General features: G+C 45.2%; 2 protein-coding genes across 2 annotated transcripts in view; both read left to right on the top strand.

The window, feature by feature from the left end:
• LOC140419769 (uncharacterized) overlaps positions 1 to 13,831 on the top strand; it is a 50,619-nt gene that overhangs the window by 17,144 nt on the left and 19,644 nt on the right. The window contains exons 2-4 of the mRNA XM_072503755.1: positions 8,711 to 8,925; positions 9,648 to 9,754; positions 12,914 to 13,041. The gene's annotated coding sequence lies outside the window, so the exon portion shown is untranslated. The remainder of the gene's footprint in view (positions 1 to 8,710; positions 8,926 to 9,647; positions 9,755 to 12,913; positions 13,042 to 13,831) is intronic.
• Positions 1 to 13,831, top strand: part of LOC140419770 (uncharacterized) — a 38,018-nt gene that overhangs the window by 12,727 nt on the left and 11,460 nt on the right. Inside the window, exon 3 of the mRNA XM_072503758.1 lies at positions 13,331 to 13,670. Coding sequence (XP_072359859.1) covers positions 13,331 to 13,670 — 340 coding nt within the window. The remainder of the gene's footprint in view (positions 1 to 13,330; positions 13,671 to 13,831) is intronic.

Genomic DNA, 13,831 nt, shown 5'->3' with positions numbered 1-13,831 from the left:
GGGAAGAGGCCATTCACTTGCTCTGTGTGTGGGAAAGGATTCATTAATTCATCCATCCTTCTGATACACCAGCAACTTCATGATATGCATGAGCAATTCTGTACGTTAACATGGCAGACCTCCAACCAGCGGGGGGCAGTAGAAATGTACCACGTGATACCGCAGCCTCAAAGAGTCTGGGGTTAGAAGTCATCGTGGATAGTTGTGTTTTATGTTAGCTCTCATATTCTAGTTATTAACAGTTCATAGTTTAGTAGTATTAGTATTGTTTTCCTTCCCACATTATTGTAATTTAATAAATCTTTTAATAATAATAATCTTTATTATTGTCACAAGTAGGCTTAGATTAACACTGCAATGAAGTTACTGTGAAAATCCCCTAGTCGCCACACTCCGGCACCTGTTCGGGTACACGGAGGGGAATTCAGAATGTCCAATTCATCTAACAGCAAGTCTTTCGGGACTTCTGGGAGGAAACTGGAGCACCCAGAGGAAACCCACGCAGATGCGGGGAGAACATGCAGACTCGGCAGACAGTGACCCAGGCTGGGACCTTGGCGCTGTGAAGCAACAGTGCTAATCACTGAGCTACTGTGCCACCCAAATACAAACTAGACATTCTCTGGTGCACTGACTCAATATTGCAACACACTAGAATGTAAAATGGTACCAGAAGTAGTGATCTACGGATTGAAGGTCTAAAGTGAAGAAATAGGAAAAAGTACTACAAGAAAATCTACTAACAAACAAAAAGCATCAAAAGAATACATCTCAATGCTCAACTGTCAGTGAAGCTAAAGATGGATAGTTTGAAAACATCACAAAGTCTTCGTATCACTGATAAATTAGATACAAGTTAGCGTGCTTTTAAGCAGCAGTTTACTTTATATGTAGCGGCTCTAGGTTTACAGGCAAAGCCTGATGAGTGAAAATAGCGTTGCTCATTGCAGCAGGACCACAATCAAAATCTTTAATACATTTGTATTTGAAAGAGAGGCAGATAGAGAAAACTTTAATGCCATTGTTAAGAAGTTTGATGAGCATTGTACCCCGAAGAAGAACAAAAGTTTTGAAAGGTACGTTTTCAGAACTCGCACGCAGCACAGGTCAGTCGTTCGATAGTTTTCTCACAGATTTAAAATTAAAGGCTCAGACTTGTAATTTTGCCACAGTACAGTCATCAATGATTAGGGATGAAATTGTATTTGGCATAAAAAATGATAAAGTCCGCGAACGTCTTTTGAGGGAGAATGAGCTCCAGCTCGAAGACGCAATAACAATTTGCCATGCCAGCGAGTCAGCTGCACAGCAAATCAACAGGTTAAACATGGGATGTTTAGGTGCGAAAAGCGAGAATTAAGCTAACGCCATAGACGTTGTGGCGTACCCTAAAGGAAAACGTGGTCACGACAGCGGCGCCCATTTCAAGTGATTGCCAGATGCCACCATTTTGTGTAAGCAGTGTGGAAATAGGCACTTGCAAAGGCAGTGCCCCACCTTTGGGTAAATCTGTGCGAGGTGTAAAGGCAAAAAACACTTTCCTAAACAGTTTTTCTAGCATAAAAAATCGAAGTGCAGAAATCTATACATGCCGTTGACGAAATTAACTTAGAAGATACATTCTTCATAGATGTCTCTAATGAAGACATTGCAGCCAAGTAAAATAGAATGTCTTCAATGAAAATTAGAAGCTATGATAATTAAGTTTTGGTTATAAATAAAGATAACTACTGGGCACTGTCCATGTGGAGTTTGCACATTCTCTCCGTGTCTGCGTGGGTTTTACCCCCACAACCCAAAGATGTGCAGGTTAGGTGGATTGGCCACGCTGAATTGCCCCTTAATTGGAAAAACATTATTGGGTACTCTAAAAAAATTTTTAAAAATAAATAAAGATAACTGGACAGTTTCTTTACTAATCAATAAAACGTTGATAAATGTCAAACTTGACACAGGAACGAGAGCCAATCTTATCAGTATCTCGGATATTGAACCAATTAGAATTAAACCCAAGATTTTGAACAGACTGGTATTTTTAAAAGATTACAATGGTTAACGAATTAATACTTTAGGCGTGTGAGAGTTTGAAGTTCAAGTCAAAGTGAAATTTTCAATTGTAGCCAGAGATCGTGAATCGTTACTGGGCGTGGAAGCTTGTGAAACATTTGAATTAGTCAAAAGAGTACACAGCGCTGACTGTGTTTTGACTGCACACAGTGTGTCGGTGGATTCAATAGTTCAAGCATTTCAAAAAAAAATTCAAGGTTTTGGGATCTTGCCATATACTCATCAAATTCAATGAAGGATAATGTGCAACCCATAATACCTGCTCCAAGGTGAGTTCCAGCAACATTAAAGGATCGGCTGAAAAGCTGAACTTGATAGAATGATGAATTTGGGGGTGATTAAGAAAATTGAAGAACCAACAGATTGTGTAAATTCACTGGTGTGCGTGAGGAAACCCAATAACGATTTAAGAATCTGCATGGATGGGGCGGCACTTGGCACAGTGGTTAGCACTGGGTCTACGGCGCTGAGGACCCAGGTTCGAATCCCGGCCTTGGGTCACTGTCCATGTGGAGTTTGCACATTATCCCCGTGTCTGCGTGGGTTTCACCCCCACAACCCAAAGATATGCAGGTTAGGTGGATTGGCCACACTAAACTGTGCCCCTTAATTGGAAAAAAATAATAATTGGGTACTCAAAATTGTTTTTTTTTTTAAAGAATCTACAGGGATCCTAATGACCTCAATGCCAACATTAAACGAGAACATTATCTAATACCAAAATTTAAGAAATTACGAGCAAAATGTCAGGTGCGACATGCTTCAGTAAACTGGATGCATCGCAGGGTTTTTGGCAACTCAAATTGGATGAGGAGAGTACGAAGCTTTGTACATTTTTAAAAAATGTTTTTATTCTCCATTTTCACATTTTCCTTCAAAATTTACACCCCGCCCACAAACAGTAAACGGTAACAAATACAAAATCAATCCCCTTAACAATACCAACGATCCCATCTTCCCACCACCCCAAACAACGGCCCACCTGTCAATATATGCATCCAATAAAACAAACCCTCCCACGGAGGAAACAAAAACAAAGCAGAAAAAGAAAAAGGAGCCCGGGACCGCCCATGGTCACCATTGAGCTATAGAGTCCACTCACCCTCCCCCCCCCCCCCCCCCCCTACACTCAACGCCATCCAACCTCTGAAAGAGTATCGTACATGATACCCAAGAGTTCCCCACACCCCCCACACCCCAGTCTCCAGCACCTCCCGTCCACTGCCTCTTGTAAAACTCCTCCCCCCAACCTCAGTTCCTTCCCCCCCAACTTTCCACCCCGGCTAGGCCACTCGGACCCTGTTCTACCAGGCTCCGATGGCCGCGGACCCTGTTCTACCAGGCTCCGATGGCCGCAGCCCGTCCCCCCACCTTACTACCGTTCACTGGCTGGCTTAAACCGGCCAGCGTGGAGGCCCCCGCCCGGGACCCTTTCCCCCTTGCCCGGCCCGAGGAAAGCCCAGAAATTCCCTTTTAGCACACAAACCCCGCATATTCATCTACACCCCAATGAGCCCTCATTTCGAGTGAAAGTCCCATACTTTCGTTGTCCAAATATATACAACATTGGCTCCTTTAGCCCATACACCCGCGCGCAGTGATACAAAAAAAAGAAGAAAATACAGTCAGTCATGAGGTCACATCGGCACATGGCCATTTCTCCATTTCTCAGTTCTGCCACAGTCCTTCTGCCTTCGCAAACTCCTCCGCTGCTTCCGCTATTCCAAAATAAAAGTCCCTGAGCTTGTAAGTCACCCTCAGCTTCGCTGGATATACAATGCCGCACTGCACCTTGCTAATGTACAGTGCCCTCTTCACCCGGTTGAAGGCAGCCCGCCCCCTCGCCAGCTCCACCGTAAAGTCCTGGTATACACGTATACCAGCTGCAGCCCACTGCACCACCCGCTTCTGCTTGGCCCAGCTCAGGACCTTCTCCTTCACACTTTACCTACGGAAGCACAGAGTCACTACCCTTGGTGGCTCACTCGCCTTTGGTACAGGCCTCCATGACCGTTGAGCTCGATCCAGTTCATATCGAGAGGGATCCTCCCCCTCCCCCAATAGTTTCGCCAGCATCATGGCAAAATACTCAATCAGCCTCGGTCCTTCAACTCCTTCGGGCAGCCCCACAATCCTCAAATTCTGTCGCCTGGATCTGTTTTCCAGGTCTTCCATTTTTCCTCGCAGATCCTTGTTAATGTCCTTCACCTTCCGCATCTCCTTCCCCATCGAGGCAAGTTGATCACCGTGCTGCAATAACATTTCCTCCACTTCCTTCAGTGCCTCCCCTTGCTCTCGCACCTCTGCCACTGCGCTAGCCACTGCCGTCATCACCGGGGAAATCGCCTTCTCCACCAGCGCACTCAAAACCTCTCTCATCTTCCTCATTGTCTCCATGTATCTTGTAAACTGCCTTTCGAATTCTGCAGCCATCACCTTAGTTATTTCTTTAGCCGTAAGCAATGTGGCCTTCCCTGGTGCTCCAGCCTCCATTTTCCTTGGTGAGCCCGAGGTGACCTTTCCACTCCCCGACGGACCTTCAGCTGTTTTCTTTACGGACAATTTTTTTGCTTACCCTCGACATTTTTCTTCACTGTGCCTTCACTGTTTCTTCCTGCTTTTGCCACCTCCGTGGACCCTGGGACCGGGCTTAAAGCCCTGAAAATGCCGTTCCTGAATGGGAGCCCTCCATTGTGCAGCCGCCTCCCGCCCGCCATCACCGGAAGTCCGAAGCTTTGTACATTTACCACTACATTTGGGCGCTACTGTTTTCTTCGAATGCCATTTGGGATAATATCCGCATCTGAAATATTTCACAGGCAATGGAGCACGTTGTGGAAGATACTCAAAGAGTTCATGAGTATGCTGACGATATAGCATGGGGTTCTACGAAGGAACACACCAACAACAGATTCATCAAAGTACTAAGCAGTATTAAGAAGTATGGGCTCAGGTTGAACAAAGGCAAGTGTCAATTTGGTTTCAAAGAAATTACCTTTCTGGAGGACAAGTTGTCTGCTCAAGGTGTACAACCAGATCAAGTGAAGATACAGACAATACTGAATATGCCACGACACTCAGAAAGGAGTTCTGAGGATATTAGGAATGATCCACTTCATAGGCAAATTTATTCCTAATTTGTCCGCCAAGACAACATGCCTGAGAGAAGTTCTAAAAAAGGCTAATACTTTTGAATGGTCAGAGAGACAGGAGCAAAAGCGGTTTACTCTGAAGACAGCTTTGACAACAGCTCCAGTGCTAACATATTTTGACCCGACCAAGAAAACAAAAATCCTGACTGATCTGTCGAAAGATGGTTTAGGTGCAGTGTTGTTACAGCAGGAAGATGGAGAAGATTGGGAGCCAGTTGCCTATGCATCTAGGTCAATGACCGATTCTGAGTGTTGATACACTCAAATTGAGAACAGTACGAAGCCTTACAACACCAGGTTAAAGTCCAACAGGTTTGTTTCGATGTCACTAGCTTTCGGTACGAAGTCTTACAACACCAGGTTAAAGTCCAACAGGTTTGTTTCGATGTCACTAGCTTTCGGAGCGCTGCTCCTTCCTCAGGTGAATGAAGAGGTCTGTTCCAGAAACACATATATAGACAAATTCAAAGATGCCAAACAATGCTAGGAATGCGAGCATTAGCAGGTGATTAAATCTTTACAGATCCAGAGATGGGGTAACCCCAGGTTAAAGAGGTGTGAATTGTCTCAAGCCAGGACAGTTGGTAGGATTTCGCAGGCCAGATGGTGGGGGATGAATGTAGTGTGACATGAATCCCAGGTCCCGGTTGAGGCCGCACTCATGTGTGCGGAACTTGGCTATAAGTTTCTGCTCGGCGATTCTGCGTTGTCGCGGGTCCTGAAGGCCGCCTTGGAGAACGCTTACCCGGAGATCAGAGGCTGAATGCCCTTGACTGCTGAAGTGTTCCCCGACTGGAAGGGAACATTCCTGCCAGGTGATTGTTGCGCGATGTCCATTCATTCATTGTCGCAGCGTCTGCATGGTCTCGCCAATGTACCACGCTTCGGGACATCCTTTCCTGCAGCGTATGAGGTAGACAAGGGTATGAGGTAGGCAGCGCTCCGAAAGCTAGTGACATTGAAACAAACCTGTTGGACTTTAACCTGGTGTTGTAAGACTTCGTACTGTGCTCACCCCAGTCCAACGCCGGCATCTCCACATCATGGCTACCATCAAATTGAGAAGGAATGTCTTGGATTAGTTAATGGCTTGGAGAAGTTTCACAGCTATGTGTATGGCCTACCGACTCTTCTGGTCAAAACGGATCACAAACCATTAGTAGCCATTGTCGGAAAACATTTAAGTGAGATGTCACCGTGAATCCAGAGATTGATGATGAAGCTCCAGAGGTATGATTTTGATCTCATTTACACTCCAGTCAAGCACATCATAGTTGCAGATGCACTGTCGAGAGCTATAGTTGTGTCTGAAGAAAACCATATTTATGAAGATATGCAAGTGCATGTCAATATGATAATGGAAACACTGCCGGTGTCTAATGAAAAAGTGAAGCTGATAATCGAAGAAACAAAAAAAGATGTTGTTCTGCAGAATATAATCAAGAATCTCAACGAGGCGGCAGCACAGGGGCGCTGAGGACCCAGGTTCGATCCTGGCCCAGGGTTACTGTCCGTATGGAGTTTGCCATTCTCCCCGTGTCTGCATGGGTTTCACCCCCACAATCCAAAGATGTGCAGGATAGGTGAATTGGCCACGCTAAACTGCCCCTTAATTGGAAAACAAAATATGTAATTGAGTACTCTAAATTTATTTGAAAAAGAATCTCAACGAGGGATGGCCAAAAGGGTCATGCGAAGTATCACAGTATTAGAGCGGCACTAAGTGTGGCCAATGGATTCCCAACTAAGGCAACAAGGAATAATAATACCACAATCTCTGCGAGCTGAAATTTTACAAAAAATTCATGAGGGCCACCTTGGAATTGAAAAGTGTAAAAGAAGAGCACGAGACATGATATAATGACGAGGGATCAACAAGGACATTCAAAGGATGGTAGAAGAGTGCGTAAAATATCAAAAATTCCAACATAAACAGAGTTAACGTTTCGAGTCCTTGTGACTCAGAGCAGGAGAAACCGGGATTGTCCCTCTGAGATCAGGGAAAGTGAAGGGGAGATTTAATAGAGGTGTTTAAAATGAGGAAAGATTTGTGAGTGTCGATGGGGAGAAACTGTTTCCCAAGAGCAGGAGGGTTTCTAACCAGAGGACACAGAGATTTAAGATATTTGACAACAGAACCCAAGGGGGTGATGAGGAGAATTGTTTTTACACAGTGATGTGATCTCGAATTCACACTGACAGGCAGGTGGAAGCAGGTTTAAGAGTAACTTTCAAAGGGAATTGGATAAACACTTGTAGAGGGTAAATTGGCAGAGTTGTGGTGAATGGGATGAATTGGATTGTTCACTCATAGAATCCCTACAGTGTAGAATGAGGCCATTCAGCCCATTGGGTTTGCACTCTACCTAGGTCCAATCCCCCACCTATCCCCGTAACCCCACCTAACCTGCACATCTTTAGACCGTGGGAGGAAACTGGAGCACCCAGAGGAAACCCACGCAGACTCGGGGAGAAAGTGCAGACTCCACACAGACAGTCACCCAAGGCTGAATTGAACCAGGGTCCCTGGCGCTGTGAGGCAGCAATGATGCCTTTTGTGACATTCATAATTTCCGTCTCCTGATGTCTTAACATTTCATCTTTTCAACCACAATGTGTCTCAAAGAAGATTAAAACTTTAGTTTTGATGAGCTGTCAGATACATTTACTGTGAGAACCACGAGAAAACCTGAACATTTCAGTTCCTCTGCAGACGTACCTGAGATATCAGAAATCTCTCGAGGTCCCCATGTGCTCATTGCTCTCCACTTGTGTATAACAGCTCTGTCAGGTGGAGTCAGTCACACGGGTCTCTGTTATGTTTCCATGCCTATTTTATCACACACCTCCCAGTGACTCATCAGAACACAGAAACTTCAACACATCATTGCTACCTTGCATCTTGACCTATTATTGTCTAATACAGAGAAACACACAGCAGAATTGGAATAACGGACAGATTATTGTCTCGTAATAAGTGACAGAGTAACGGAGCAGCACGGCGGCGCAGTGGTTATCACTGTTGCCTCACAGCGGTAGGTTTAATTCCGACCTTGGCTCACTGTTTATGTGGAGCTTGTACATTCTTCCCGTGCGACATGGGGCTTTTCACAGTAACTTCATTTGAAGCCTACTTGTGACAATAAGCGATTTTCATTTCATTTCATTTCAGTCCAAAGATGTGCAGGTTAGGTGGATTGGCTATGCTAAACTGCCCCTGGAGGGGTTATGGGGATAGGGTGGGGAATTGGCCTCGATAGGGTGTTCTTTCAGAGGGTTGGTGCCCTCGATGGGCCGAATGGTCTCCTTTTGCACTGTTGGGATTCTACATTGGATCCAATATACGTTCACTCACAAACTGCAGCCTGACTTTTATTATTGGAACAGACACTGATTTTTACTCGCAAAGTGAGTGAATCCTTTGCTGTTTATCCTCTGGGCCCCTGTGTGTGTGTGATTGTCCCATTCACACTCACTTGTTGGACAATCAGCGAGTCAGCCTGAGCCTGTGGCCGCTCATACCATCTGTCACCGTCACAATGCCCGGGTGATTGACGGCAGCGCCCGACCAATAGGAGAGGAGGGGCGGGAGCGGCTTGTCCTCCAACCAATCGGAGTGAATGAGGGGCGAGGTTCGCCGTGATTGAAGCATGCGCAGTGTGGGCAATGGCGAAGCAGAAGGACGTCTTCTTCAGATCCGAAATCGGTAAGAAGCGTTAACAATATGGAGGGAGCGAAAGAGCGTGGGGGTGGGCGGAAATGTTATCTAAAGTTTTTGTCAGCCTCAAACCTCGGAAAAGAGCTTACGGTACCCAATTAGTACCGAGCGGGGTGCAGCTCCTCATCTTCGGCTCGGGTTAACGGCCGCCATCTTTATTGGGTGCATCAGGGCGCATGCGCGTCTTTGTCGGGGTGATGTTTCAATGAGTGGGCGGAGCTTGCTCCCCATTGTTCAGAATGGAGACAACTTGTCCATCAAACGGTACTAGTTTTTGAGTCCCAATGTCTTATTGAAGATGCAAAGCGGTGGTAGAGATGGATAGAAAAGGAAGCCAAAAGTTCGCATTTCACTGTCTCATTGGACATTCTGCCCCATGTGTCCAAAGCTCTGCGGCTCTGTTCAGTCACATGAAGACCCAGGGTAGAAATTCACAACCGTGGGCATCACCCTCAAATCAAGGGACTGCTGATAAAGATGAGGGGCAAATTGCAGTGGGGATCATGAGTTATCATCCTAGACCAGTAAGTAGGAGGAGAGAATGTTGTGAATTTCTACCCTGGACTGACTGAGGATTTTTGGAAACTCCTTTTACAGGGGGTTAGAAGGGGAGGATTTACACACAGCAAACTGAAAGCAGAAGAAATGTTTATCTCGCCTGAATTTTATTTCTGGACTGACAGTGATGCCTTTGTAAACTTCTTTCACAGAGGCTTAGAAAGGGATTCACAGACAAGAAACTCATAACCAATCCACACATCAAATTCTGACAGCAACATTCGAGTTATCAGGATCTGGAGATTATCGACCTTTGTGTGTAAGCATTGAGTTCAGATCATTACCATTCACTGTATAAAATGTATTCCTCATATCTCCCCTGTCAATCCTGTTCACAATCTTAAATCTGTGTCCCATAATCCTTTTACAATCTGCAGATGGGAACAGATTTCTTTATCTTTTGCTGTTGTCGTTTCCGGCGCCTGGGTCGTGCCAGGTGGTCTGTCCAAGTTTCACTCCTTTTTCGTGTTTTTGTAGAGGTTGAATGGGCTTGGACCAGTCCATTTTAGGATCCAGTACACAACTGAAGTCTCCTCCAAAAATCAATTGATGTGTATCCAGGTCTAGCATGGATCTCAACAATTTTTTTTACAAATGCCACATCCTCCCAATTAGGGGCATCTACATTCACCAATCTACCTGTCAATGACCCACTGATCACCATTTATCTCCCATTAGCGTCTGCAACGATCCCAGTGACCGAAAGAGGAATCTGTTTATTGATTAGAATTGCAGCACCACGAGCCCTTCGTCAAAGCAGTCTGGTCTGATCTCTTTTTTTTTAAAAAAAATTTTAAGTACCCACTTATTTTTTTTTCCAATTTAGGGGCAATTTAGCATAGTCAATCCACTAAACCTGCATATCTTTAGGTTCTGGGGGTGAAACCCATGCAAACCTACAGGGAGAATGTGAAAACTCCACACAGACAGGAACCGGGGCCGGGATCGAACTCGGGACCTCAGCGCCATAGGCTGTAATTCTAACCACTGCGCCACCGTGCCACCCTATCTTGCCTGATTTCTAACCCGCAAGTGAGTCTCCTGCAAAAACACAACACGAGCATTCATAGAACATAGAAAATACAGCACAGAACAGGCCCTTCAGCCCACGATGTTGTGCCGAACCTTTGTCCTAGATTAAGAACCAATTAATCTACACCCCATCATTCTACCGTAGTCCATGTACCTATCCAATAGCCGCTTGAAGGTCCCTAATGTTTCCGACTCAACTACTTCCACAGGCAGTGCATTCCATGCCCCCACTACTCTCTGGGTAAAGAACCTACCTCTGACATCCCCCCCCCCTATATCTTCCACCATTCACCTTAAATTTATGTCCCCTTGTAATGGTTTGTTCTACCCAGGGAAAAATCTCTGACTGTCTACTCTATCTATTCCCCTGATCATCTTATAAACCTCTATCAAGTCTCCCCTCATCCTCTTCCGTTCTAATGAGAAAAGGCCTAGCACCCTCAACCTTTCCTCGTAAGACCTACTCTCCATTCCAGGCAACAACCTGGTAAATCTCCTTTGCACCTTTTCCAAAGCTTCCACATCCTTCCTAAAATGAGGCGACCAGAACTGTACACAGTACTCCAAATGTAGCCTTACCAAAGTTTTGTACAGCTGCATCATCATCTCACGGCTCTTAAATTCAATCCCTCTGCTAATGAACGCTGCTAGCACACCATAGGCCTTCTTCACAGCTCTATCCACTTGAGTGGCAACTTTCAAAGATGTATGAACATAGACCCCAAGATCTCTCTGCTCCTCCACATTGCGTAGAACCCTACCGTTAACCCTGTATTCCACATTCACATTTGTCCTTCCAAAATGGACAATCAGTTTATATCTTGTCCCCACATAGAGCATGTGTACAGTCAATCCCCGTTCTGAATGGTACGATGTTTTTTCAGACTGTGTAACTGGTTAAAGCTCTTTTCACAGTCAGTTCACTGGAACACTCACTCGAGCCGAGTGTGTGTGCATTGGATTTTTTTTCAGTCACACTGATCTTGAAAATCTTTTCCTACAGGCAGCACAAACAAACATTCCTTCTTCCACGTTCGCAGGCCAATGATATTCAGGTCCTGATGAATGGAGTGACTCTGTTAAATCTTGTTGTGAAGTTTGATTTGAGTCTCCATCTGTAAATCCTCCTCTTGCCCGATCCTGTAAAAGGAGTTTACAAACGTCATCACTAGGGGCAGGCTCAGTGGTTAGCCGAGGACCCGGGTTTGATCCCGGCCCCGGGTTACTGTCCGTGTGGATTTTGCACATTCTCCCCGTGTCTGCGTGGGTCTCACCTCCACAACCCAAAGATGTGCAGTGTAGTTGAATTGGCCACACTAAATTACACCTTAATTAGAAACAAAAGATTAGTTACTCTGAATTTATTTTAAAAGAGGATGGTCTCTTTCCTAATGTTCACAATTAAAGTGGTAGGTTTCCCAGGAGAAGGCTGACATTTCAGGGGACATTAAATTAATAATGGATGGAGATATGTCTCGTGTTGTTGTATGGCACAGATTATATATATTATCAGTTCTGTAGTAAAGTAAATGTATTATTATTTCTTGTCTTGTAATATAAGACTGTAGCTACGTTATAGATTTCCAGTCATCTCTTCCCTCAGAGGTTTGTTAATCTTTGGATTTCTCTTCCACAGGGACCAATTGTATCTATATATTGAATATATAGAAGCACAAGTTTGAGAGATATTTCATTGACAATGGAGTTAGGGGTTACGGGGAACAGGCAGGAAAATAGAGATAAAGCTGAGATTAGGAGGGATTTCTTTACTCGAGGATGCGGTGAAGTTTTGGAATTCTCTACCCCAGAGGAATGTGCAGCCTCAGTCATCAAGAATTTTCAAGACAAATATCGATAGGTTTCTAGATATTGAAGATATCGAGGGATATGGGGATCGTGTGGGAAAATGGTGCTGTGTTGATCGGCCAATGATCTAATTGAATGGTTGAGCAGACTTGGTGAGCCGAATGGCCTACTCTTTCTCCTATTATAATCTTTGTCCTGGTCAGGAAGCAGTGAGCTGAGCTTGGATCTGTTCAATCAACATGAATCAGCACCTTCAGGAGAATTGTGAGAGTGTGTGGGATGGAGATTTACAGCTTTTGGAGAAGAAGAGAGGAAATAATGTTCGATAGGAACCAGAATTGTCTGTTCTGAATTTCTATTCTGTACTAACAATGATGACTTTTGTAACCAAAATAGAAAATGCTGGAAAAGCTTTGATAAAGCAAAGGGTCCTCTGGACTCGAAACATTAGCTATTTTCGCTCCCTACAAATGCTGCCAGACCTGCTGAGATTTTCCAGCATTTTCTCTTTTGGTTTCAAATTCCAGCATCCGCAGTAATTTGCTTTTATCCAGTGATGACTTGTAAATTGTTTTTAAAGGATATTGGAAGAGGAGGAATTGTCGACAGAAGCCTCAAACGTCACAACACGCTATGACAAACTGACTCGATTCCTTCTGACCTGAATATCATCGGCGAGAAGGAGATCGGCTTCAAAAGGTTTTAAACGTGAGTGTGACTGGAAAAGCACCGAGACCCACACAACACACACCCGAGTGAGAGTGTTCCAGTCAATTGACTGTGGAAAGAGCTTCAACCAGTTACACAGCCTGAAAAAACATCACACCATTCACAGCAAGGAGACACAGTGCACATGTTCTGTTTGTAGACAAGGCTTCCACTGATTGTCCAATCTGGAGAGACACAAGGAGACACAAAACATGGAGAAACCGTGGAAATGTGAGGACTGTGGGAAGCGATACAGAGTCCCATCTAAGCTGCAGATTCATCGACGCAGTCACACTGGGGAGAGGCCGTTCACCTGCTCTGTGTGTGGGAAGGGATTCACTCAGTTATCAACCCTGGAGGCACACCAGAGAATTCACACTGGGGAGAGGCCATTCACCTGCTCTCAGTGTGGGAAGGGATTCCATAGTTTGTCCAACCTGCAGAACCATCAGCGAGTTCACACTGGGGAGAGGCCGTTCACCTGTTCTCAGTGTGGGCAGGGATTCACGCAGTTATCCAGCCTGCAGACGCACCAGCGAGTTCACACTGGGGAGAAGCCATTCACCTGCTCTCAGTGTGGGCAGAGATTCCGTGCTTTATCCAGTCTGCGGAACCATCAGCGAGTTCACATTGGGGACACATCATTCACCTGCTCTCAGTGTAGGGCGAGATTCAGTGATTTATCCAGCCTGCAGACACACCAGCGAATTCACACTGGGGAGCGGCCATTCACATGCTCTCACTGTGGGAAGGGATTTATTGATTCATCCATCCTGCAGAGACATCAGCG

Source organism: Scyliorhinus torazame, chromosome 5, assembly GCF_047496885.1.
Source record: "Scyliorhinus torazame isolate Kashiwa2021f chromosome 5, sScyTor2.1, whole genome shotgun sequence".
NCBI lineage: Eukaryota > Metazoa > Chordata > Chondrichthyes > Carcharhiniformes > Scyliorhinidae > Scyliorhinus > Scyliorhinus torazame.
Note: the sequence above shows the minus strand (reverse complement) of the source record. Positions and strands in the feature narration are given on the sequence as shown.